The sequence below is a fragment of the Engystomops pustulosus genome, chromosome 4 (genome assembly GCF_040894005.1).
Source record: "Engystomops pustulosus chromosome 4, aEngPut4.maternal, whole genome shotgun sequence".
NCBI lineage: Eukaryota > Metazoa > Chordata > Amphibia > Anura > Leptodactylidae > Engystomops > Engystomops pustulosus.
Genome location: NC_092414.1, coordinates 80,697,905 through 80,725,551, shown reverse-complemented (window position 1 = coordinate 80,725,551; position 27,647 = coordinate 80,697,905). Strand labels below are relative to the sequence as shown.

Sequence of the window (27,647 nt, the reverse complement as noted above, 5' to 3'; positions counted from 1 at the left end):
CAAAATAAATAAAAAAAATATATTTAGCTGTCAAAGGGAATGCTACAAAGTAGCCAAACCTAATAAATCCTTACAGGGTAGAAGAGGAGATTGTACAGCTGGCTCAAATTAATCTTAGTAGACAATTCAAGTTTTGGGAATTCCAAAGCCACGCGGTAAGAATTAATCCGTGTTGGAGGGAGTTTCACACTGGGCGTTTTTGTGGCATTTCACAAGTGAATTTTTTTATGAACTGCAGATGCCAAGTGAGAAACATAATTCTTACACTTTTCAAAAAGGATGTTTATGATTTAAACAAATAGTAAAAAAAAGGGGAATGGATTATAAATATAAGCAGGAATCACTGCTGAGACTAGTTCAGTGGTCACGTGTATGTACCACCGGAGCTATAGCTCCTCTTTTTAGAACATACCTCCAAATTCAAACATAGTGGGGCAGATTTACTTAGCCGGTCCGTTCGAGATCCAGCGGTGCGTTCTCTGCGGTGGATTCGGGTCCGGCCGGGATTTATTAAGGTAGTTCCTCCAACGTCCACCAGGTGGCGCTGCTGCGCTGAAAAGCATCTGAACGCACTCAAGTTCACCGGGCCGGACCAAGTGAAGGTAAGCGCGTCCCAAGCGACACTTTTATTGTTTTAAATGCGGCGGTTTTTCTGAATCCGTCGGGTTTTCGCTCGGCCACGCCCCCCGATTTCCGTCGCGTGCATGCCGGCACCGATGCACCACAATCCGATCGCGTGCGCCAAAATCCCGGAGCGAAACAGGGAAAATCAGCGCAAATCGGAAATATTCGGGTAACACGTCGGGAAAACGCGAATCGGGCCCTTAGTAAATGACCCCCAGTATTTTTATTCTTTTATTTTTTCTTTATGGCGGCTTTTTCTATGAAATGCTATATTGCAAAAGTATTCTTACGTAGCATCTAGAGAATACCTTTTACATATCACATCCCACTTAGCAGTCTGAAATCTGTCTGTCACCATACAACCTGCTACACAAGGTATAAAGGAAGTCACTGTGCAATGTAGGTGTGGAAATTAACATTGGAGAAGTAAAATAAAAACACTGAATAATACACAAATAATTATTTCTCAAATGTTATGGTGGCACTGTTCATATTTTCTATACAAACAGCTCTGGAACTATTAGTAAAAACTGTTTTTGAACATCTTTTATTTCAGGTACTGCTACACTTGCTGCTGTAATAAGGTACACACTACTACCGTTTTTCCCAAAAGTCAATGCTTTTTTGACAAAGGCAACACTTCCTTTGCTGCAGTGCTCTATTCTGCCCCACACATATCACACACAACAATAGGTTTCTGTTTAAAGTCATTATTATATATTAAAAATACATGATATGTTTCTTACTTATATACTTACTGCCTCATCATATTACATATCATCTTCCGACAAATCACACCAGCCTGCAAACATTTTTTGGGTACATTCACACACGGTATGCCCGCCATGTGCTGGAGAGGAGGAGGAGGTGAACCCTCCTCCCTCCATAGAGAATAGCGGCGCACAGCCGCACACACGGAGAAAGATAGAGCATGCTCTATCTTTTTGCGGTGTGCGCCCCGGATCGGTGTCACACATGTGTGGCACCGTATCTGCGCCGCACCGCTATTGCCGTCTATGGGGACGTACATGCGGCCGCAAATTTGCGGCCCCATGTACATCCCCGCAGACTGTGAATGAACCCTTACTCATATTGTTTTCCAGCTATTATATTTTCACAGTATCTTTGGAACAAATAGTAGCAGGTAACATCAGCTGGTAACCAACCCCATAGCCATGAGTATGAGTAAGCCTTACTTACTTACTTGACCCATGCCATAGGTTCGCCACCACTGCTATAGGCGTACTGGATATTATAAATACAACTTAAAAGGCCAGTAGAAAGTAAGGCCCCTTCCACACTTGCGTTGCAGATCACGTCAGAGTATGATCAGGGTGCGATCAGTGTTTGGTCAGTGAAAAACGCACATTTTGCATCAGAGTGCAATCAGTTTTCAGTCAGAGTTTGTTCAGTGTCTCAGTTTTTCATGCGCGTTTTTGATGCAATTGCAATGCAATTTCAATGCGTTTTGCACGCGCAGAAAATGATGCGTGAAAAACGCATTGCACTTGCATTGCACTTGCAAGTGTTTCAGAGTGCAATGCGTTTTTGATGTATCTCCATAGACTTGTATGGTGCGTTTTTCACGCGCGTGACTTGCAAAAGTAGAGCATGTCGAGATTTAAACGCGCGTTTAAAAAAATGCACGTGTGTGCGTGAAAAAAAATGCAAGTCTGAAAAGACCTATTGGTTACAATGGGTCAGAGTGCAATGCAAGTTCTGCACGTCAAAAGCACGCACAGAAAACGCGCGTGAAAAACGCAAGTGTGGAAGGGGCCTAAGTGTATGGGTCTCATTTAGGGCCAATTGTCCAGTTGATCCTTTTACAAGGTTATTTTGGCATTTTTTAAACAATACTAATAAAAGTTATTTCTTTAGCGTCTCTAATTTATTCATATATATATATATTTCTTTCTGTGTGAATGACAAGGGCCAATATAAAGTTCGGTATCATTTTGTTCCTATCAGATATCATATTTGTGTATCATTGCTTTACATAAAAGTCTAAAGTAACAATAATGTAATGTAACAGTAATGTTTGTTACCAACCTCCTAAATATGAGAATACATTGGGTATGGGTTATCTAATAATGATTATTGATGTCCTGTTCTAAGGATAGACAAAAAATGTTCTATAAATATAATGCAGGTTTAATCTATTTCCCCCCATATTAACAGAAATATGAGTATATAAATTTTGTATTTGAAAATTTATGATCCATTTTTTGTATGTGCTAAGATATTTGAAGTGTATTATATGTATTATGGAACTAGGATTAGTGATTTGAACCCTGTGCATTTTACCTTCATACTACCTAGAGAACTGTTCCGCAGTGTAGAAATGAATGCAAATATTTTATTATAGCTTTTTATGAACAGAAATGTAACAAAGGAGTGGTCATCTAGCATAAAACCAGCATGCTACATTTTTACTAATTTCATGCTCATGTGTTTTAAGAGTCTCAGATAAATTACAAGGAAACTGCATAATCCTGGTTAGTCAATACAGTAAGGGTACATTCAGACAGCCGCCGGGTGGGCATACAGCTGTGCGCTGGAGAGGAGGAGATCTCCATTGAGAAAAGCCGGGCACGGCCACGGGAAACAGGAAGCTTCATTGTTTACTTCCTGTGGATAAAAAAAATTATCCTTGGTCATGTGATGTCACACAGGTGCACTGCTTGTTACAGCCATAGCACAGTAATCAGAGTTGTGTTATAATGTGTGTTATAGTTGTGTTGTAAGCTGTGTTTTATAATGTGACATGCATCTGTGTGACATCACATGACCTTAGATAGGTTTTTATCCACTGGAAGTAAAAAATGAAGCTTACTATATAATAACAGCAAGCAGAGATCTAAAACTCAGTGAGGAATTTATACAAAAAATATATTATGAATTTGTATAAGTTTTCATTTTGTAAACAATTTCAAATAATTGCTGAAAGTGAACAACTCTCTAACCTCTTACATGTCACAGATCACAAGGAAAAAAGCCAACTTGTTGGTTTGTATAATCCCACAATTTGCATGATACAATTAGTTGGTTTAGTCCTGCTAGAGCAAATCTTGTTTCCTTAGAGCTGTCACAACACTTTACCATGTCTCCAGTATGTTAATGTGGTGGTTTTAGACTTAGGAAAAGCAAATGCAACAGAGCTGAATGGATTATTACACTGTGTAATGGGATAACCTACAGTCTGTCCAATGAAATCCTTCCGTAATGATGTTTATTGGTTTCTGTAGGTATTGCAATGGAGGCACAAAAGGTCAAGTGTTTGTGATTTTTGGACATGTAGCTTACCACTTTCTGCGGTATTAAACAGAAAAGAATCACTGTATGACCCGATGCCAGCGCTGTTTTCGGCAGCCACCTGGAATTAATCATAAGGAAAGACTGGGCATCAAATTTCTTTTGTAAATCCAAGTATTTAAAGTGAAAAAAAATCTTAACAACTTATATAGCTATAACAGCTGAAATAATTACCCCAAACTATCCTTTCCATATGTGTCACATACTGTAGTGCATGATGTCATATAATAGCCAACAGATCAATCACATTCGTAATCTTTCTTCACAGCTCTAAGATGTACATTATTCCAGTAATATGATCAGTTTATTATTTTTGGAACAGAATGTACTATATAAAATACATTGGTGCAAGATTACCTTAACATAGTAAAATTGTTTGGATAAACAGTTTTTATCTCTGTAACTTTTTCTAGCCACTAACTAATGTGGCTGGTTGATGTAGGTCCCAAATATGGGACCCCTTGTATTAACTTTTAACCTGACAATAACATGTTTGGTTAAAATACTCCATTAGATAGTAGGATCTGACATCTGGATATCTGTCATTTTGGCTTCTGATGCGGCCATCTGTTATTGGCATCCCATTCTCCTTTTTGCATCGCCAGACCAGAAATGGTAAGGGTCCTAGGGCTAAGGGGAACATGCACAGGCCTTGCATGAGCAAAGATTTATCAGTAGTGATGTTATTGGTCTTGCTTATGTGACCATTGAGGCAGTCTTGGAATTCCCATGCTATCTAGTCTGTCCTGAACCAAAGGCAGCATGAATGGTGTCTACGCCAATTGATCGCACCATGGAACTTGAGTGAATATCATTTTTTTTTATTTTAAAAATGTTCTCAGGGGTTTTAGCCTGAAAAACACATGTAACAGCTATTCCTTTATATTCCTGTGCCTGAGCTTAAAGGTTGCAATACTGTGATGAGATGTTTTCTACCAGTCCACTGTAGTGCAAGAAGGTCAACAGCCTCCACACCAGTCCTAAGATGTTTTCTACCAGTCCATTGTAGTAGTAGAAGTTCAACAGCCTCCAAACCCGTGCTGAGATGTTCTCTACCAGTCCACTGTAGTACCAGAAGGTCAACAGACTCCACACCCGTGCTGAGATGTTCTCTACCAGTCCACTGTAGTACCAGAAGGTCAACAGCCTCCACACCTGTGCTGAGATGTTCTCTACCAGTCCACTGCAGTACCAGGAGGTCAACAGCCTCCACACCTGTGCTGAGATGTTCTCTACCAGTCCACTGCAGTACCAGGAGGTCAACAGACTCCACACCTGTGCTGAGATGTTCTCTACCAGTCCACCGTAGTGCCAGAAGGTCAACAGCCTCCACACCTGTGTAACTTAGTCTGACCACTACACAGATAACAGAGCTGTCTGCTGAGAAATGCTGATCTTCAAGGGCACCAGGTGCTGGACCCTACCATTATGAACCACGAACCTATTCTATGAATTTGTAGCCATATTTTTAACCAAGAAAGTTAAAATGTCTGTTAAAATGCACAATAATACAGTAAAGAATCGGTTGTTACTACCCTAGAATTTTAAAATAGAGACCATTCCAAAAATTGAAGCAACTGCTTAATGTAATTTAAAGAAGCTCTAAGAAAGTCAACATGCCACACATACCATGGAAATCCCCTGGAAATGATCTTTAGATATGTTGTAGATATTGTGCATGTGAAAAGATTCTCAATTTACATTTTCATTGTGCTTTTCTTACGGTCAGTTAGGCTCATGGTGCCGTAGGGCTGCATGCTGCTTCATTATTTCAGTCAATTGAGACTGTAGCTCTTGCTGGAGATTCTGATACATAAGTGAGACTAAAGGGACTCAGAAGCCTTCAAGTGTTATTAATCTTAAAGGGGTTGTCTATTTTTAGTAAAAAAAATTATATTGTAATGAAAGGTTATACAATTTTCCAATATTCTTTCTGTATCAATTCCTTAGTTTTCTAGATCTCTGATTGCTGTCCTTCTATAGGAACTTTCATAGTTAACTTCCTGTGGATAAACACTGCTTAGTGGTCATGTGATGACACACAGGTGCACAGCTCATTATATCACAGAGTAATCAGAGCTGTGTGTGATAACAAGTCGTGCACCTGTGTGACATCACATGACCAGGGACAGATTTCTTTCCACAGGAAGTAAACAATAAAGCTTCCTATAGAATTACAGGGAATGACAGGAAGAATGGGTATAGAAAACCATGAGAAATTAATACAGAAAGTATCAATTTTATAAAATTGTTTAAATTTTCATTACACAAACAATATGAATTATTTGCTGAAAGTGGCCATTCCTTTTAATACTGTATTTTACACTGCATATCATGTACAGGCAGTCCCCGGGTTAAGTACAGGATAGGTTCTGTAGGTTTGTTCTTAAGTTGAATTTGTATGTAAGTTGGAACTGTATATTTCTTGATCTTTGTGACAATTGGATTTTAGAAATGTTGGTTTTTTATGAGAGGTCATCCAGAGGTCTGTTTTTTAACTAGGGGTCGTCTGTAAGTCGGCTGTTTTGCTAAATATCCTAATGTAAATATCTCCCTTCACCTCTGCTCATTATGTGTGTTTTCACTAATATTAACCCTTTAATGACCTTGTCTTTTTTCATTTTGCATTTCCATTTTTCACTCCCCACTTTGAAAAATCTGCACCTTTTTTATTTTTCCATGTAAAGAGCTGTATGGGGGCTTGTTTTCTCCGTAACAAATTGCACTTCATTGTGACAGTATTTAATATTCCATGCAGTATACTGGGAAGCGGGAAAACATTCCTAATGCAGTGTGAAAATGGTGAAAAAAATGCATTTGCACCATTTTCTTTTGGGTTTGGATTTTATGGCTTTCACTGTGAGTCCCCTAGGGTACTTTAACCCTAGGTTTTATTGATTGAACCTACCATATACTGCCATACTAAAGTATTTTCCACATCATTAATATAATGTGCAAATCACACATTGTGATAGATGAAGAATAACGAGACAGCCGTGGGTCTTTGTGTGACCCAAGGCTGTCATAGCAACAGATCTCTGCTCCCCGATGATGTCAAGGGGCATGACGATCTGAGCCAACATCCCGACGCCCATGCCCGCTGGCTTTTTAATGCTGCTGGCAAAGCTGGAAATACAAAGCTTTGCCGGCCCGGATGGATGGGTTAACACCTGCGATCAGTGCTATAGGTGGGTATTCGCTGCAATATGCAATACGTAAATGTAAGTCACATGTCGTAAATTAGGAAATATACAACCCTTTTGTAACGTGAATTTCCGATGTTGTGAAAATTTTGACCAACATTCATCAATCTCCTTGAGTCTCTATTTGGTGTATTTTGGGTTGAAATGAAGGAATATACTGGCCCACATGTTGTTAAAGCCTTTTTCGTCTGTTTTCTGTCTGACTTTGCACCAGAAAGAACATGCAAACTGCTTGCACATGTATTTAAGAAGTTTCCTCAACACATTTGTGTCACATCTGCACTTTCCCGCATATTTGTGCACATAAAGGGGCGTTCCGGGGCAGAGTCAGACTGTGTGCCACATTTATCATGCAGTATCATAGTATAATAGTTTATACAGTTGAAAAAAGACACATGTCTATCAAGTTCAACAAAGGAAGTGTCCAACAGAATTGTGTTACTTGCTCTATGTTAAAGGTGCACCAGAAAAAGTTTGTGCACTCTGCCAGAGCAGTCCAGAAGGCGCAAGATTCATGAAAAACATGAGACACAATTCCTAAATCTGGCGCATGCTGCACACACTCCACAGGCAAACTGCAAAGTGCAGTTTGCACTTCTTTTGATACATGTGGTCCTGTGTGTATAATTCTTGCAAGAAAAATACTTATCTCTTGCAGAGTCAGGCCCCAGAAATCAATAGGGGGAGATTTATCAGATGTGTCTGAGGTAAAACTGTTCTGGTTGCCTACAGAAACCAATTACAGCTTAGCTTTAATTTAATAAATAGCCATGAGAAAATGAAAACTGAGCTATGATTGGTTGCCATGGGAAACTAGAACAATTCTGCTCTTAGACATTTCTGATAAATCTCCCCCAAAATGTGTCTGTCAATGCCTTATGTAACCCCCAGTCATGTCAGAATAAAGTGCTTAAAAAGTCCCCTTGAGATTCCAAGGAAGAATGCATTCCCAAATAATTCATTTGCACTTTACTTTATCATATAAATTGTGTGATTTTACAGCTTCTATCAATATGTGGTTTACCCTATGAACCTTCAGAATTATTCATGAGGCAGTTGATAAGACCTTGGCAGACTTTTGTTGGCTTTCCATGCATTGTGCATCTTATTCATACACAAGATAAGATCTTACGGCCTGCCACATATTATCTGCATACTAAAAATATTTCTACTAGCAGGTGGAGGTTATTCAGGTTTTTATTGTCTATAAGTGACTCATGTATCACTCAGAGTACTCACATACAAGTAATGTCACTGCTTTACACATATGATAGATTGTAGGGAGGAATAAGTTGGTACCTTTATTTCATATGTTGTCCCAGGAGTCAGACTGGTCAAAAGAACCTCTAGACTGTCAGGTGGAGTTTGTTCTTGAGTATAAGCTGACTGCATCCATGGACAAACCTCTCTGTAGATAACATAGTATGCTATAATCTTTCCATTTGTATTCCGTGGAATGGACCAAGACAGCAGGATTCCTGCAGAGCCCACTCGTTCTCCCGCTAAGTGATCTGGGGGTCCTGGAACTAAAAGGACAAGGCAAGTTACTACAATGGCATGAAGACATGAGAGACTATCGATTCTATCAGAGAAGGTGGCATGTGGAAGACAGATTGGATGTTAACATCACTCTCTTCCCCCTAGAAGAACTTACAAAAACTGATTAAATACAGGAACTCAAGAGACATTCTTTTACAGGAATGTTAGATATGCAATGTTGTAAAACTATGCAGAATAGTTTCACATTGATGCCAGACTGGCCTTAACCATTATAAGTTACATACAAGATAAAAGGTAAATGACACTGATGCATATAGTCAAATGTAATAACTCCACAACTTGTTGGCTCTTGCTTCTCCACATGATAAACACAAGGGGCAGAATTGCATCAAACTACATCACATTTTCTTAATATTCTTACATCTTTTGGCAAGTGGATTTTTAATTTACTTAGTGATAATGTGTTCACCTATGTACTTGCTCCAGCTGTCTGGTCTGATTTACGTAACCATACCTTTGTAATCATGCACATAAATAATGAATAATGCTTAGGGTTATCCAAGTGTTAACACTTTAATACAATATAGATTAAATTTAGTAATTTTGTAATTTGTCCTAGGTTTTTGTATAACATGATGCATGTTTTTGACCCTGTAATTCAATAGGGTTTGCAAATTGGGCTTATACTGTAGTTGTGGATGAAGCCTTAGAGACTTTATTGAAGGGGTTTCCATGACTGACTATTAATGGTCTACCCTTGGCCTGTGTAATTAATTGGAGATAAGAAATGTCCAACACAAGGGTTCTGCACCAAGAAGATGCTGTCTGCACATTATACAGAACCAATAAGGACATTTACATAACATTTAACTGAATGGTAATATAAGATGCAGTAGCAAAGCATGGACACAGGGGAGTATGTGGAGCCAAATGATTCCTTACAATGTGAAGTGGGCAGCTGATCTTTGCAGAGCCTGGGTGTTCTCAAAGGATAGGCCATCAAATGGCAGCCCTGGAGAACCCATGTAACACTATTGGGCGACCCCATAAAAAAAATCCTCTTGGGGATTCCCTGATGGTGTATACATGTCACAATGAAAATTGGTTTATGGATGGGTTATGATTTTATCTAAAAAATACTTTTTCAAAGAACTACAAAGTATTTCTATGCAGACTGAAATCAGTCTGCCCCCTCCTGTTATAACCCAAGATCGGGACACAAGATTTCTGGGAAACACCAGTATATATTCTAAATTATAAACTCAGCTGATACTGCAAAGTACTATATTGATCAAAAATATCTGAACACGTTTTATATTTTTAAACTTGATGCAAGATTTTACCCCCTCTGATGTTAAACTTTTAATCTTTGGCAAGTATCAGAAGACATCAATATGTTAGGTAAATATATGCTCAATAATGGTTTACAAATTAAGTAAGCCAGACAGTTAAGGGGTTAAAAAGATGTATGCTTCTGTGAATTGAACTTGGTGGTGGTGTGCAGTAGGGGAAATGCACTTTTATAGGTACTGATGAGTATGTCCTATTTATGTCACATGTGGTATGAATCCAGATTTTAAAAAAACATTTTGAAAATCAGTTTTAGATTATCATAATACTCCATAATCCAAAAATGTAAAAAAAAAAAAAAATCATATATTAATTTGAACAATAGCCCAGGTCTTCTGGGGGAATTAAAGTTGGACAATGGACTTTTCCATCTAAATTGCATGAGAAAGCAAAGATTCAGCAACACAGGTCAGTAAGTTACATAAAGTTCCATCAATAATTCAGTTTGTGTTTACATTAAGAGGCGTGAAACGTCAAAATCCCACCCAACTCTACAATACACAGATAATATAAAATAAACTTACTGGTTTCGTTAGTCAGCACCATTTTGCTGTCTGGGGAGCTGAAGGCAGAAGATGACACTGAAGAAACAGCTACACTGTACGTGGTACCAGGAGCAACGCTGGAGAATTGTGCCTAAAATGCCAAACACACATCCAGAAAGTGAAATATGAAGTGTAGTGAACAGGAAAGCACCAGACAACTCTGCAACTGCTGGCATCACAGAATCCCAGCGAAGCAGCTAACTCCTGACTTGCATTCCCACTGTGATGAATGATTTGGAAGGTAACAAAACTCAGGAGAAAATATTTCCTTGTTATGTGGAAATTTTTAACCAAGTAGGAGCTGAAAAACCTCACCTTATACTCAAGGTTAACTCTCAGTATGTTTGCTTCTCACACATACAAAAATAAAAGCGACCAAAAAATAATTAAAAAAATGGAATCCACAGCAGCAGATAATATAAAGCAGCCTACCTGTCCATGCGTAGCTGTCCAGAGAAGAAGCACAGAAGCAAAAAAGGTAAACATTATTTTACTCCAGAAAGTCAAATTGTTCCCAGGTCTTTTTGATGGTAACAGGGAAATGTTGCCTGCATTAATGATTTAAGGCAAGGTCTGCCTGCACAGTGCACAATTAATGAGTCTGTATTACTCAATAGCACTCCCCTTTCTTTGTTAAACTATTCATGAACTCCTGGGTGACTGGCTGGAGTCTCATGATGGACTTCAAAAAAAAGGAAATTAATTGTTGTTAAGGTAACAACCTCCTCATGTTGAAATTTGCTCTCACAAATTTAGCATAGAATATCTGAAAGCATCCTATGAAAAAAAGGGAAAGGGATAGGGAAAAAAAAACTGCTTTACGGCTGGTCAGCTTTGCAAAGAATATTCCAATGAGTCTGGGTATAAACAAAAGTTGCCCATCCACGTACTATAATGAAAAACATACCTGATACTCTCCACCTCCAAGATCTCTGACAGTAACAAAGCCATGCTGAGGAAAGAGATCCACTTGATATCTTTCCACCCGTCCGTGAGGTTGCCTCCAGTATACTGAAAAGGAGTGTGTTGAAATATTGAAGGCAGTCAGTGCTATGGGGGCTTCAGGTTCTAAATGGAAAGAGGCAGAAATGTTACTGTCTTCTTCGTGATGCTATCAACCAATGTAAATATATAACAGAGCTATATTTTTTAGTGGGGCATGGTTGTTAGTGTTAGTGACATCCTGGCCATATATAAAACCAAAAAAGAATCAAGAGTATTCAGATCCAATTAATTCAATACTTTAAATCTTGGCCATGATATAGTCCATTGTAAAAGTTTATGGTTTTAAGACTTTTATGAAGCATGCTCTATTTAAATTTTATTAACCGGTACAGTTGTACGTTTAGAATTCACACTGACATACTAATCTTTGCTTGTAGCTGAATGATTATAATAATAATCACAAGATTAAGTATTTTAATGGATCTTATCTGTCCCAGATTTCAGGGTGGCGTCACAAGATTTCTAATAAAGCTATGTCATCAAGTATGTAATAATAAGAAATAATTTGTTGGTAGATTGCCCATATTATATAAAATGCCTATTCAGCATCACATGAACATACTGAACATTCTACTTGTTAAAGCATTTTGAGAAATGACACCAGAACAGGTGGAAGCTAGTAGGTATATGGCCATGAATGGTGGGCAGGGGGTTAAAGCATATTGGATTACCATTAAATACTAATACCAAAGCTTCCATGGTTGATTAACTTGTTTTCTGCTCATCCTTACATACATACAGAGCAATAAAGCTATCCTGTTGTTACAGACAATCTATCCATAGCATCCAGGGAGTGATTTTCATGTAAACATGTTTTCCTGTAGGCAGCAGTCTCTAAGATCTGAGCCCAGGGTGATGTCTTTACAGCTATAATATGATCTCAGTTACTTGAAACTTCCTTAATACAAGCAATAGAGCTCTCTTTATAGAACATTGTTGGAAATGCTTCAGAAATGTTTAAATTCAAAGTTAAATGTTTTCATTTCTGATTTTAGATAAAAAGTAGCTTAAAATAAGCACATTTGTAGAAATGAGCAAATCATTCAAGATTTGATTCACTGAAACTTTGCCAATTTTTCATAAGATCGATCAATTCAGGCCGGAGTTAAATCAGTCCCAAACAATGTGGCTTTAATTGTCCTGGTATATAATATATAGTCCTGTTGGTATATAGTCCTGATATATAATAGAATTGTTTAATTTTTCACTAAAGCAATAATAATGGAAGCCAAATAAAAAAAGAGGACAAAAGGACACCAATGGACATGTTTACTGATCCGTTAGACTTTCATTACTATTGTATGTCACTGGTTCATCTGAAGCAAATCAGGAAATATTTGGATTCAGTTTGGTTTCAGAATCTCATCTCATCTAAGCATTTACATGAAAATTTTTTAGAAAATCTAGAAATATCATAATCATAGTAATAAATACGAAACATTTTCTTCTGTCTTCTGAAGATCACCCAGTTACTGGCACAGAAGTGTTTGTATTACAACCCTATAGGCAGAATATAGAATACTTCCATAGCATGACAAACCCTGGAACAGGCCAGGATGAAAAATCTCCGTGGGGGGAATTTATTAAAGGAAACCTACCACTTGAAATGGCAGGTTTAAGAAGAAAACACCGAGCACCAGCTCAGGGTGAGCTGGTGCCGGAGCTTATTTTTGTTAGTGTTTTAAACCGCTGTATCGCAGTTTAAAACACTTTTTAAACTTTATAGCCGGCGCAGGGAGGTACGCGATACATCGGTATAAAACACTAACAAAAATAAGCTCCGGCACCAGCTCACCCTGAGCTGGTGCTCGGTGTTTTCTTCTTAAACCTGCCATTTCAAGTAGTAGGTTTCCTTTAAATCCACTGGTGTATTTGGGCCAAAATAAAAACTGTCTAAAATGCCTTGTGTCAAAATTAATCAAGGCTTTTAGACTTTTTTTTACACTTTTCCAACTAGTCTAAGTGTGTCTAGAAAAGGGGGCATGGTTGGTCAGTGCTCCAAAAGACAATGCACTACATTAGGGCTAACGTAGAACTCTACAGTCTTACAATGCGCCTGTATTTATGTTCACAGTAATAAATCTGGCACATCAAAAGACTGTAGTGGTCTAACTCTGAATTGTCAGACTATGAGACACAATGATAAATACCCCCCAATTTGTTCTCATATGAAAATGGATATACACATATCCATAGCTAATGAGGTCCTGTTAAGGATATGTACAAACCATATTGTGTCCCGTAGGTTTGTTCCTAAGTTGAATTTCAATGTACGTCAGAACAGGTACATTTTGCAAGTGTGAATCATTCACGGTCCAGCCAGTATCCAATACACACTTCTTTATTTGATAAATCACCGATACAAGAGAGTTGATAAGGTCTACGCTTTTCTAGCGGGTCAACCTCTCTTAATCATGACTGATACATAATCAGTCATGATTAAGAGCGGTTGACCCGCTAGAAACGCGTAGACCTTACCAACTCTCTTGTGATTTATCAAATAAAGAAGTGTGTATTGGATACTGGCTGGACCGTGAATGATTCTCTCTATTGAAGCTTGGATACCTCAGCAGCAAGGTGGCCCGTGCCGATTCCTCCACACCAGGCATTGTGTTTGGAAGGTGAGCTCAAACCTTTTCCTTTGTGGCAATATTTTGCAAGTGTACCCGAAAACAGGTTTTTTTTCCCATGTAACAATTGGATGTTTACAATTTGGGGTTTTCTTTGGAGCAGGGATTACAAATAAAGTTTCTTTGCAGAGACCTTTGATAACTCTTACACCATGTACACCCCGGTCTAACCATTGTAGAATATCCTGAGTACATAAGTGTCATCAAAAACACTATTAATAGATTAAAATGTAACAGTAAATGCCAACATAAATCGATTTATTTGCTATATATATTTTTATATCAGCACCATGGACAGAGAAAGGGACAGAAATTCCAAAACAGGGACTTAACAATGCTTTTAGAGAGGCAGGTTATGTAATAACTCAATGTTACCGTAAATGGGGTAAAGGAGCTTTCCATGTTTAAGATATTGATGAGCTATTTTTGGGATACGTCATTAATATGAGAGTGGTGGGAATCTGGCATGTAGTATGACCAATCAGCTATCTGCAGAGAATGAAGCCAGAAGCACTGTCCTGTATCCAGTGCAGTAGTAGGTTACAGCTGCTCGGCACAAGAGAACGACTCTGTTCTTTGTGCTTGTGTAGCAGAGGCAGTTATGAACTGCTGATCACTAGGGAGCAGGGCAGGGTTGGCTCCAGGTTTCAGTAGGCCCCTGGACGAAAGAGTTTTAGTAGGCCCCTGGATGAAAGATTCTCAGTAGGCCCCTATGCAGTAAACTCATGTGGTGGCATTAAAAAATCTGAAACTAAAACTAAGTCCTAAGAAATATGCATCCTCATACACATAGATAAAGAGTCACAGTGGTGGAGATTTATCAGAAGTGTTTAAGGTAAAATTGTCCATGGAAACCAATCAGAGCTCAGCTTTAAATTTATAAACAGCTGTGGGAAAATGAAATCCAAGTTTTGACTGGTTGCCATGGGCAACTAGAACAATTCTGCTTTCAGAAACTTCTGAGAAATCTCCCCCACAATCCCCATTTTTATCGGCTTCCTTTGTACTAACACATTGTTTCATACTACAATATTATGGCTCTGATCTGTACCATTAACCCCTTAGCGCTCTGCGCCGTAGCTGTACTACGCTGAGTCCCGCGAATAGCGCTCAGCGCAGTACAGCTCCTGCGCAGAGACGATGCCGGTTCAGCGCTGCACAGCAGCTGAACCGGCATCGTTAGCCGCGGGATTTCAACGATAATCTACCGCTGACATCCCCGGCTAACACCCGCGGTCGGAGTGGGCTCCGATCGCAGGCGTTTAACCCCTCAAATGCCGCGGTCAACACGACCGCGGCATTTAACATGCCTTCCGGGGGTCTTTACCCCACGATCGCTGCTATGGCACCTCTGGGGTCCGATCGGGACCCCAGAGAAGCCTGAAGGCAGTGCCTTTAAGATGGCGTCTGTGACGTCATCTTAAAGGCAAAGTGTCAGCCTATGCATCTGCATAGGTTGGCACCGCTAATACCCTGCAATACATAAGTATTGCAGAGTATTATCATGAACAAGCAATCAGATGATTTCTTGTTCATATCCCATGGTGGATCAAGTAAAAAATGTAAAAAAAAATGTTTTTCAATAAAAAATAACTTTATAAATCACTAAAAATGCCCATAAGCCCCAAAAGATATAAAGAGACATATAACGCTCAAAAATGTCTAAATCATAACACAAACCCCACATATATAGTATCACCGCATCCGTAACAATCCATAGAATAAAATTAAATAACTATTGAACCCATATGATGAACGCCGTAAAAAAAAAACGTTAAAACCCGCCAAAAATTATGATTTTTACCTATTATATCCCACTAAAAATGCAATAAAAAGTGATCAACAAAACATATGTACTCAAGAATGATACTGTTGCAAAGAACAACATGTCCCGCAAAAAACAAGCCATCAACCAGCTCTGTAGCCAAAAACTTAACAATCTTATGCCACTTGGAAGACGGTGAAGCAAAAATGACAGATTTTTTCCCCACATTAGGGTTTTATTTGGCAAATTTAGTAAAACATAAGAAAAAATATTCATGTCTGATATCCCCATAATCATATCGACCCATAGAATAAAGATAACAGGATTATTAGGATATACGGTGAAAAAAAAACTCCAGTACAGAATTGATGCTTTTCTACTCATGATCTCAAAAAAAGTTCCTAAATTTTCAATAATAGGTGATACCAACCCCAAAATGGTAACACTGGAAAAAGCATCTCATCGCGCAAAAAAAATGTCGTCATGTGGCCCAAATAACGGAAAAGCGAAAATTTTATAGCCTTCAAAAGGGGGCAACAAGAAAACTAAAATCCTGGCAGCTGCAGGGTGCTCCTTCTCTTCTGCGCCTCGCTGTGCCCCCATAACACAAGTAATGTCCACATGTGGGGGGTCGCTGCACTCAGGAGAAAGTTTTCTCTTTTTATCTTTTGTAAATTTTAGGGCTAAATGAATGTATAACCAACAAAATCTAAATTTTACCGCCATTTTGATTCAATTACTATGAAGATCTCAAGGGGTTAACAATCTTTGTAAATGCTGTTTCTGATAGTTTTAGGGGTGCAGATTTGAAAATGGGCTGGTTATATAGGGGGTTTTTGATGCTAAATATGTAACATTTTATTTCAAACAGTATTTATCCCCAAAATAGTCAATTCTGAAAATACAGAAAATCGCTATTCGATTTGTAGGCTGCATGACGTCAAAATAAATTATCCAAACATTTCAAAAATTATGAAAATGTAAAGTAGACAAATGGGAAATGTTATTCGGAAAGTTATTTAGGTGGTAAATCGATCTGCCTGAAAACGCGGTGATTTTGAATTTCGAAAATGGCAAATTTTTCTAAAAATCATTTTTTTCTTTTTTTTGTAAATAAACGCAAAACTTATCAGCCAAAATTTACCACTAAAATGAAGTACAACATGTGGGGAAAAAACAATCTCAGAATCGCTTTGATAAGTAACAGTGTTCAAAAGTTATAACCATATAAAGAGACGCAGGTCAGAATCCAAAAAATGGGACTGAGCCTTAAGCTGTAAAATGGTTGCGTCCTTAAGGGGTTAAGAAGTATATGGGGTACTTCTGTGGACACTGTGTATAATAATAATGATCTATATTTATATACTGCCATCAAATTCCGAAGCGCTTTACAAATCATACTGAATGTGTAATACTGGATAATAAAGATGCATATGAATGACTTTTATGGCTCTGTAGTTTAGAACCATGGGAACTCTATATCTATATCTATATGCTTCCATGGAAACAACTCTGCCATTGGTCTAAACTTGGAAGTGACATCAACCAAAATAGAAAAATTTTACAAATTTTTGTCTTTTATGCCAGACTATGACATTGATGTGTTTTATGGTTGGAGTCAACTTGTAGAAAAATACAATAATGGCATATAATATGTAGTAAATAATTTGACTGAACTAACCTGCTACCACCTGCATAGATGAAATATCACCAAGAAGATTCCCTTTTACCCTTTGAACTGTAAAATTATAAACTCCACCAGGAAAAAGATGGGCCATTGTATACTCTGGTATTTCTTTGGAGATGTTAAACTCTTTTTCATATGTTTGGTTTCTAATTATAATTCTGTAGTAAGTAAAACTGCTTTCTACTTGGTCCCATTGCAGAGTAGCAGAAGTGGTGTTACGCTCTTTAATAGATAGCCCACAAATTCCAGGAGGCCCTGCAGATAAAAAACATGGAGAAGAACACAGTAAGGAGCATATTCACAATCTGAGTTTCTAAATTTACCAACACAAATGTAATATTATTGTTCCATATATTTAGAATGGTCTGACCTTGCATACCCCTACAGATACCATGGATGATCATGTTCCTGGCATGCTGAAGATATGAACTCAGCTAAGTGCCCCCCCCCCCCCCCCCGCTTTGCCTTATCAGTGAGAAAAACTATTATATTATCCAGTGAAAATAACGTGAGTTTAATGTGGACATGCCCCTTTAAGCTAATTGAATGAAATTGAGCCTGTTAGTTTATTAACTGAACTTTGTTAATTTTTTTTTTTATTGTCCCACACTTATTTCTTATCCGTGTCCACCACTCCATAGCATCTATGTTCTGACAGTCCCGTAGAAGCAATTGAAAAACATATAAGGAGATAGTATGATTAGAGCCAAAGTTTTTCTGACAAGTTATGTGGTTTTTTTGCATTGAATTGAAAAATTGTTGAAAAGTAAGTGACCATATAAAGGGGTTGACCACTATACTTTAGGTTTTTGAAAAATATATGTAAGTACGGAGGGGGGCAGGATATTAGGTAATTTACCAATATACATCTGTTAAAAGATCTACACTACTTTATAGATATGTATAGTGAAGCCTCTTGTTTTTCACCTCATCAGTCAGACATTTATGGTATATAAGGCAGTAAAAAGACCATCAAGTCCAACATTTAAGTATTAAGCAAATGTTTTTTACCCATAACATATGATATTTTTTCTCTCCAGAAAGTCATCCAGGCCTCTCTTGAACATGTACATAGAGTCCGCCATAACAACCTCCTGCGGCAGAGAGTTCCATAGTCTCACTGCTCTTACAGTAAAGAACCTTTGTCTATGTTGATGGTAAAATCGCCTCTCCTCTAGGCCTAGAGCATGCCCCCTTGTCCTGGTCACAGGCCGAGGTATAAAAAGATCTTTGGAGAGATCCTTGTACTGTCCGTTCAGGTATTTGTACATTGTAATGAGGTCTCCCTTCTGCTGTCTTTTTTCTAAACTTTTCTAATCTGTTCTTTTGGAGGAGCAAACTCAATAAAAGGAAAGTTCCCAGTAGATAGCCTGTAGTTAAAAATTTGAATCCCACCCCTGACCACAAGTACATTAAAGTATTCTTCTTATAGCAATTTCAGCAAAGAATTGAATTATGTGTGTGAATGGAGAGGGTACACTTTCCGCTTTCCTTGTATCAAGCATTATTCACACCTGGCCTTGAGGAATCCACTCCCTTGTGGTGTGTATAGAGCCAGGTCTAATGCACTGAATGTAAAGTTTAGAGAATACTTACTGGTGCTACTGCTTTTGTATACTGGAGCACTTAACAGCTTCCCATTAATGGTTTGAACTTGAAATATGTAGTCTTCCCCAGCTATAAGGTTTTGTATCACTGCTTCATTATCAGCCACCGTCACCTTAGAAAATGTTTCCATATTGCTTGGTTTATAGCGTAGCTGTCAAAAGATAAGGAAAGTAATATATATTCATTTAAGGTTACTTAGTGGAAAGAATATACTGAAGTATAAGCAATACCAACAATTCTTCAATTTTTTCTTTGACTCCAGTCTGTTTTATATCACAATCAAAACTTTAAAAATATATTTATGTTCGACCCAGAAATCAGCTCCTCCCCTCTTTCTTGTGAACGTACATAATTCATCAAATGCAGAGTCGGACTGGGGGGCCTAGGGCCCACCAGTAAAGTTGATTCTGGGGGCCCACCTACTGCTAAGAGGAAATATTGCATGTACAATATAAGGCTGCGAAAATTCCCTTAACGACTTGTGAGATACTAGTACGTCAACCAATCAGATATGGTGATTCCTTTTGTGAACAGCTATTTTCTGCTCTCAGACACTTTTGATACATCTCCCCCATGATGTGAACGCAGACTAAGGCCTCATGAATGCGACAATTTTTACAATGTAGACCCCAAACAGAGAAACTTCCAAAGGAACTGAATGCTGAAGCGTGTCTCATGGTTAGATGAGACAGGGTGCAAGCACTGTGCCTCACTGCACTGTGACCACGCAAATAAACCTATGGTACCACAACTAGCTTGTGGCTCACAAATATGTTTGTGTGCATGGGGTCTAACGTCAGGTTCACAAGCTGCACTTGAATAGTGTATTGAAATGCATTTCAAAACACAATTCAAGTGCAACCTCCAAATATGGCATATATCTAATAACGTAAACCTAAAAGTTAAAATCACCCCCCATTGCCTAGAAGTGATATGAATATAATTAAACAGTAAAAATCAAACATGTTAGGTAACGCCGCGTTCGAAAATATCTGATCTATGAAAATATAATGCCATTTTTGCCATTCATAAAATATTAATTCAATAAAAAGTGTTCAAAAAGCTGTACAGTGATAAAAATTGTAGCATTGAAAAAGTTCCCCAAAAATGTCACCACCCACAGCTACGACCCAAAGTATAAAGTAGCCATATCATTTGGGGCACACAGTGAAAGCCGTAAAATCCAAGCCCACAACAAAAATGGTGCAAATGCATTTTTTCATTAAATACCGTCTAACTTACTACTACTTTTTTCATATTAAATACCGTCACTATGAAAACAAGCCCTCGCACAGCTCTGTATATGGAAAAATAAAAAAGGTTTTGGTTTTTGAAGGTGGGGAGTAAAAAAATGAAAACACAAAAACTAAAAAGGGCCTGAGTGGGAAGGGGTCAATTATACACTATACAGTGGTCATTGACTCCTCATGGCCTCCCATGCAGTAGAGGAGGCATAGACATGTCTGTGCACTATCCCAATGCATACTGTATAATGTCACACAGTGTGCGCGGCCAGAGCGCACGGACATGCATCTACCCGTGAACTCTAATAATCAATTGCATTTGTTTTATCTTCCCGTAATGGACCCACAGATAGTGGGCCCCTTCTATCACAAGGCCTGATTGTTACGCCACTACCACTCTAATTACATATAGCATATGTATATATATATCATAGTCTATTTACTATAAATGTTTACAGGACACACTATATATACACATGGACACACTATATACACATGGACACACGCTGGACACACTATATACACATGGACACACTATATCAGTGATGGAGAACCTTTTAGAGACCGAGTGCCCAAACTACAACAAAGACCCACTTATTTATTGCAAAGTGCCAACACAGAAATTTAATTTGAGATTTATACTCCCTTCTCTGTCACAGCTTTTATTGATACCAGCACTCTGATGACACAAATAAAGCACAAAATAGAATAAAGTTGGATGATCATTGTAGCTTTGCTCCAGGGTCCCATAAACAGGAAGAATTGTCAGGGCCGGAGCAGAAGCTACAATCATAATCCAGAACTGTCCACACCTCCCCACTCCTCCAGTAGTCCCAGATAGTCCTATCACTTTAAAATAGCTCTGTGTACAGCAAGTCCTGGGCTGTCTGGGACTGCAGGAAGATACCTGGAGTCATCCCTGGTGATGGCCTGTGTGCCTACAGAAAGGGCTCAGAGTGCCACCTCCGGCACCAGTGCCATAGGTTAGCCACCACTGCACTATATACATATGAACACGCGCTGGACACACACTATATACACATGGACACACTATATACACATGGACACACGCTGGACACACTATATACACATAGACACGCTGGACACACTATATACACATGGACACACGCTGGACACACTATATACACATGGACACACTATATACACATGAACACACGCTAGACACACTATATACACATGGACACACGCTGGACACACTATATACATATGAACACACGCTGGACACACTATATATACACATGAACACATGCTGGACACACTATATACACATGGACACACGCTGGACACACTATATACACATGGACACACGCTGGAAACACTATATACACATGTACACACGCTGGACACACTATATACACATGGACACACGCTGGACACACTATATACACATGGACACACGCTGGACACACTATATACACATGGACACACGCTGGACACACTATATACACATGGACACACGCTGGAAACACTATATACACATGTACACACGCTGGACACACTATATACACATGGACACACGCTGGACACACTATATACACATGGACACACGCTGGACACACTATATACACATGGACACACTATATACATATGAACACACGCTGGACACACTATATACACATGGACACATGCTGGACACACTATATACACATGGACACACGCTGGAAACACTATATACACATGTACACACGCTGGACACACTATATACACATGGACACACTATATACACACTATATACACATTAATACATGCTGGAAACACAATATGCATACCCTATATATACATTAACATGCATAGTATACATAATACAGCACACAATACACCTATATTATACACAGAGCAGACATGAATACATACAATACATCACACTGTATACAGGACAGCAGCAGAAGAGGAGGAGAATCAAAGCAGCAGCAGCAGCAGCTGCAGCACAGTCATTAAGAGGTCATTACATATGCACTGCTCACCTCCTCCTCCACAAGCTCCGTCCCGGCATCTCTATCACTTCCTGGTCTGCTGGAGCCTGGGAGGGGTAGGAGCAGGGGAGGAATACAAGTGCTGGGGAAGGTGACTGTGATCTTCTGGATGAAGATGCACATCACCAAACAGTCCACAGCAGGGGTAGGACAGCCTGATCAAATGTGTCAAAATATCTTTGTACTGAGTAACTTGTTACAACCCTCAGAATAGACCTTTGAGGATTTTATTTTATTTTTGTTTTTTTTTCCTTTTACATTTAAATTTTCTATTGTAACCCCGGTTGTTCTGCAGCCACAGTTAAAGGTCAAAAGGGGCACAGTTATTATGACATTTGTCGCTGTTTGGGACAGGCTCAACTTTTTGTACTAGGATCCCAGCTGTCACGTGTTCAGTCTGCTTGGAAGCATAAGGGGTGCAGTCACACATGGCGTTTAACGCATCCGTTTCAAAACGCATTGCAACAACTAAAGAGAGATTTGCCTAAATAAACATGTGCATTTACAAAACACAGCCATTAATGTGATATTAACACATGCGTTTGTTAATGCTGGGTGAAGATATGCATTAATAGGTGCGTTTTCTAAATGCTGAAAGCTACTTAATTAGGCAGATCTCTCATCAGCTTCTTTCAATTTTACCTTTCCATTTTTTGATCCGTTTCTTCAAAATTCCCCTCCTTTTTTATTTTTCTACATACAGAGCTGTATGAGGGTATGTTTTTTGCATAACAAGTTGTACTTCCTAGTGGCAGTACAGGCAGTCCCCGGGTTACATACAAGATAGGGTCTGTAGGTTTGTCCTTAAGTTGAATTTGTATGTAAGTCGGAACTGTATATTTTATCATTGTAATCCCAGCCAGAACTTTTTTGGTCTCTGTGACAATTGGATTTTAAAATTGTTGGGTTGTCATTAGAATCGGGAATAACAATAAATCTTCATTATAGAAACCTGTGATAGCTGTTATAGCTGTTTATTGTAGCCTAGGACTAAAGTACAATAAATTACCAATATCCAGTGGTCCGTTTGTAACTAGGGGTCGTATGTAAATCGAGTGTTCTTAAGTAGGGGACCGCCTGTATTTAATATTTCATGGGAAGCGGGAAAAAAATCCAAATGTGATAAAATTTAGGAAAAAAAATGCATTTACATTATTTTCTTGTGTGTTCTGCTTTTAGGACTTTCAGTGTGCGCTCTAGTTTACACCGTCCCTTTGTTCTTTAGGTCCAAATGATCACAGAAATAGCAATTTTATTTTTGTTTTAAACTGTGTCAAAAATTAAAACCTTAAAGGAAATATTCCACCCAGGTAGACAAGATTTACTTACTGGTTGGCCTGTAAAGTAAAAAAAAATCCTCATTTCAATATATTCTGATGCTAATATCTTTTTCATAGTACATTGCACAGAGCTGTACAAGTTGTAGTTTCTTTATGGGACGAAGTGACATTTGGGGACTGTATAACCTTTTGATCACTTTTTCTAAAAAAAATATTACTAAAAAATGGAGAAAATGTGGCATATCGGACATTTGTTACATTTTTGTTACAGGGTTTACCACCCAGAATAATGGCTTTTATCAGGACTTGTGGAATGTAGAAATATTTAAAGGAAACCTACCACTTGTAGTGGCAGGTTTCTGATGGAAATACCGGGCTCCAGCTCAGGGTGAGCTGGTGCCGGAGCTTATTTTCGTTAGTGTTTTAAACCGCGGTATCGCGGTTTAAAACACTTTTTAAACTTTATAGCCGGCGCAGGCAGGTACGCGCTCGGCGCTTACCATGCGCGCGGCTCTAATTCACTTCCTATGTAGCCGCGCGCATGGTAAGCGCCGAGCGCGTACCTGCCTGCGCCGGCTATAAAGTTTAAAAAGTGTTTTAAACCGCGATACCGCGGTTTAAAACACTAACGAAAATAAGCTCCGGCACCAGCTCACCCTGAGCTGGTGCCCGGTATTTCCAACAGAAACCTGCCACTACAAGTGGTAGGTTTCCTTTAAAGGGAACCTGTCACCAGGGACCTCATTTTCACTAAAGGCAGGTTTCAGAAGCCCATCACACCTGCAGTGCAAATCTGCCTTTCTGCCCTTTCTATGCATTTGCATTACTATATAATTGTGAGTTATAACTTACTCTTGCTCACTGACAGAATCCTGAGGTACTCTCAGGGGCTGGACTTTGGTTTGGATGCATTTAAAAAAACATGTGATTTGTCTGTTACTCACTCCCTTTGTGCTCCTGTACAGCTCCACCTCCTGATCCTTCTCAGAGGTCACAGTCTGGTGAGATGACATCAGTGGGGGAGGGACAGAGCTGTACAGAAGCACAAAGATGGAGGCAGCCTGCAGCTCAGACAAGTCACATGTTGTTTTTTGAAATGCATCCAATCCAAAATCCAGCCCCTGTGACTACCCCAGGATTTTCTCAGGATGCAAGAGTAAGTTATAACACACAATTATATAGTAATGCAAATGATTAGAAAAGGCAGAGAGGCATTTTTGCACTGCAGGTGTCATGGGCTTTTACAATCTGTCTTTAGTGAAAATGAGGTCCCTGGGGACAGGTTCCCTTTAACATATGTGCTTGAACACCATACCCAGGGCTGCCGTTGATAACCACCTTTCAGGATCTTTTTCTTGGGGAAAGTTGGGTGTGAGTTTGAGTTTGTTTTGTGTGCAGCTGTGATGAGTGACAGACGGCCAGTCATCTGCTTGTGACAGCTTCCATTATTCCCTTTATCTTCTGCCTAGTTCCATCAGGGGATGCTGGTCAATCTTCAATCTTTTGACACTTGTGTCTTTGCTATTACTGCCTTGCTTTATTGAAATGAAGACAGCGGGAGAGCAGCACTCCGTGGTGGTTAATGTTTATTCAAACACCAGTGGTAATAAGGCACAACGTTTCGGCTAACTCCATGTAGCCATTTTCAAGCAATGCCTTGCTTTATTGTGTATATAGCTCTTGCTTGTTCACTTGTCTTTTCTCTTGCCTCTCATTTTCGTGCTGTGCCGCCATCTTGGTTTTGACACGGTTTTGACAACATGTTTATAATTTTCCTTGTTTATTTTATTTGTTATCAAGGGAAATGGAGGAAGTTTTATTTTTTATTTTTTGAAACTTTTTAAAAAAAGATTTTTTTTAACGTTTATTAGGTCCCCTAGGATAATTGAACCCTAGGGGGTCTGATCATCCATATCATATACTGCAATACAGCTGTATTGCAGTATTTATTAAAGGAAACCTACCACTTGAAGTGGCAGGTTTCAGAAGAAAATACGAGCGCGTACCTGCCTGCGCCGGCTATAAAGTTTAAAAAGTGCTTTAAACCGCAATACAGCGGTTTAAAACACTAACAAAAATAAGCTCCGGCACCAGCTCACCCTGAGCTGGTGCCCGGTATTTCCATCAGAAACCTGCCACTTCAAGTGGTAGGTTTCCTTTAAAATACCAAAGATCTGTATTGGTAAACAATTACAGATCTGTAATCCTACTTTAAATAGACTTAATGGCCATGTGACAGTACATCACATGTCGTTAAGCTGTTAACATTTATGTCTAATTCATGTATAGGTGAGTCTTAGTAAAACTTTATAATTAGCTGCAAATAAATGTAAACTGAGTTCTAATAGATGGCTAGATGATAGATATCTGAAAGCATAACACTGTAGCTGTATTACTTTTATTCTATCGTCTGTAACAGTAAGTAAAATGTTTCTACCTTAAACTCTTCAAGTAAACATTAATGGTTTATCCTGTGATTTTCTTTAAAGGTTTGGCAGCAATAATATTTCTCCTATACAATACTTTAACCCACAGATACTGTTCAGATATTAATGACGCTTTCAAAAGAAAGGGAGGCTGCTGACAGCTGCAGAGTAGGGATCTGATCAGGATTGTAGAAAACAACATTTATTATGTTTCACTTCAGGTCAGGCTACTGTGCATTCCTTTTCCCTTTTATTGCAAAAGAGAAAAATCTGTTGGTTGAAGAAGCCAAAAGCATCAAGCATCAGTCTTATTAATGCCCTGTACATATCTATATAAGGCAAGAGAAGAAAGAAACGCTATGTGCATATAATATTTGATTGAATATTTGGAGATTCCTGTTCTATGTAAATTAAGCCTAAAGTAGACCGGGTATAGAACATGCTTTCATTTATAGATTTAGTTTTCTACTATTCTCTTTACATGATTATTGGGACTGTCATGTTGCCTGAACATTTTACAACAACCTCATGGTCGTAGACAGAAAGAGATTGGAGCTTTCTTACGTCTTAAAGGGAACCTGTCATCAAGAACAGGCCCAATAAACCTCACCCCCCACCCACTGTCCTTTGTTGAAAAGTGCAGTGAAGGTGTTGCAGCTTAAATCTGCCTCCTCCCATCAGTAAAATCCTTCCCTAAACTTTTACTTCCGTTGTCTATGTCGGCTAAGCCCACTTTCATGTGACTCCCCCCACCACCATTTAGCATTTTAATTGCTAATAATATAGTTGATGCAAAGTCCCTACTGTTAGACTTTTCCGTCTTTCCAGCCACTATGGGGCATATGTATCATAGTTTCAGCTAGGCAAATTGTCTTTTGTTTTAGGCTTTTCTAGTTTTTGCGACTTTTGTTGGCGCTCTTCAAGTGCACCTCGGTCTGCACCTTTTGTGCTGTGGCTCATGCATCTTAACTTTCCAGATGTTCCGTGCGACTTTTCACCTTTTTTGTGACTTTTTTTGTGACTTTTTAGGTGCAAATCTGCACCTGGTCCAGGGCAGGTGCAAAGGAAGTTTTTTTTTTCAAGGACCCGATTTTAACATGTAAATTGGAATAGCATTTTTTTAATTGGTTACTTCTTAGGGTGAGGTCACACGAAGCGGTTTAATTGCGTTTTTAATGCATTTTGAAACTAATTACAACAGCTGAGGAGAGGTGATTTGCCTTATTTCATTACTGTTAACATTTGTGTTTACAAAATGCAATATAAACACCGTGTTAATGCATGTGTTAACATTGCGTTTACTATGCGTTTTGTAAATTCAAATGTTAAAAGTAATGAAATAAGGCAAATCCCAAATTAACAGTAGTGTCCACTCCTGCATATAACCCCCTTACGTGGCTTGTGTCCATGTGGATTTGAGACATTTGCAACAAAAGTATCAAAAAGAAGCCAAAATTTGCACCTGCCAGTATAG

General features: G+C 38.8%; 1 protein-coding gene across 1 annotated transcript in view; it reads right to left on the bottom strand.

The window, feature by feature from the left end:
* Window positions 1-19,367, bottom strand: part of PTPRQ (protein tyrosine phosphatase receptor type Q) — a 212,927-nt gene extending 193,560 nt beyond the window's left edge. The window contains exons 1-6 of the mRNA XM_072146492.1: window positions 19,218-19,367; window positions 17,616-17,876; window positions 11,442-11,602; window positions 10,514-10,625; window positions 8,439-8,665; window positions 3,928-3,997 (exon numbers count right to left, since the gene is read on the bottom strand). Coding sequence (XP_072002593.1) covers window positions 3,928-3,997; window positions 8,439-8,665; window positions 10,514-10,625; window positions 11,442-11,602; window positions 17,616-17,876; window positions 19,218-19,359 — 973 coding nt within the window. The 5' untranslated portion in view covers window positions 19,360-19,367. The remainder of the gene's footprint in view (window positions 1-3,927; window positions 3,998-8,438; window positions 8,666-10,513; window positions 10,626-11,441; window positions 11,603-17,615; window positions 17,877-19,217) is intronic.
* Between the last annotated feature and the right edge of the window lie 8,280 nt (window positions 19,368-27,647).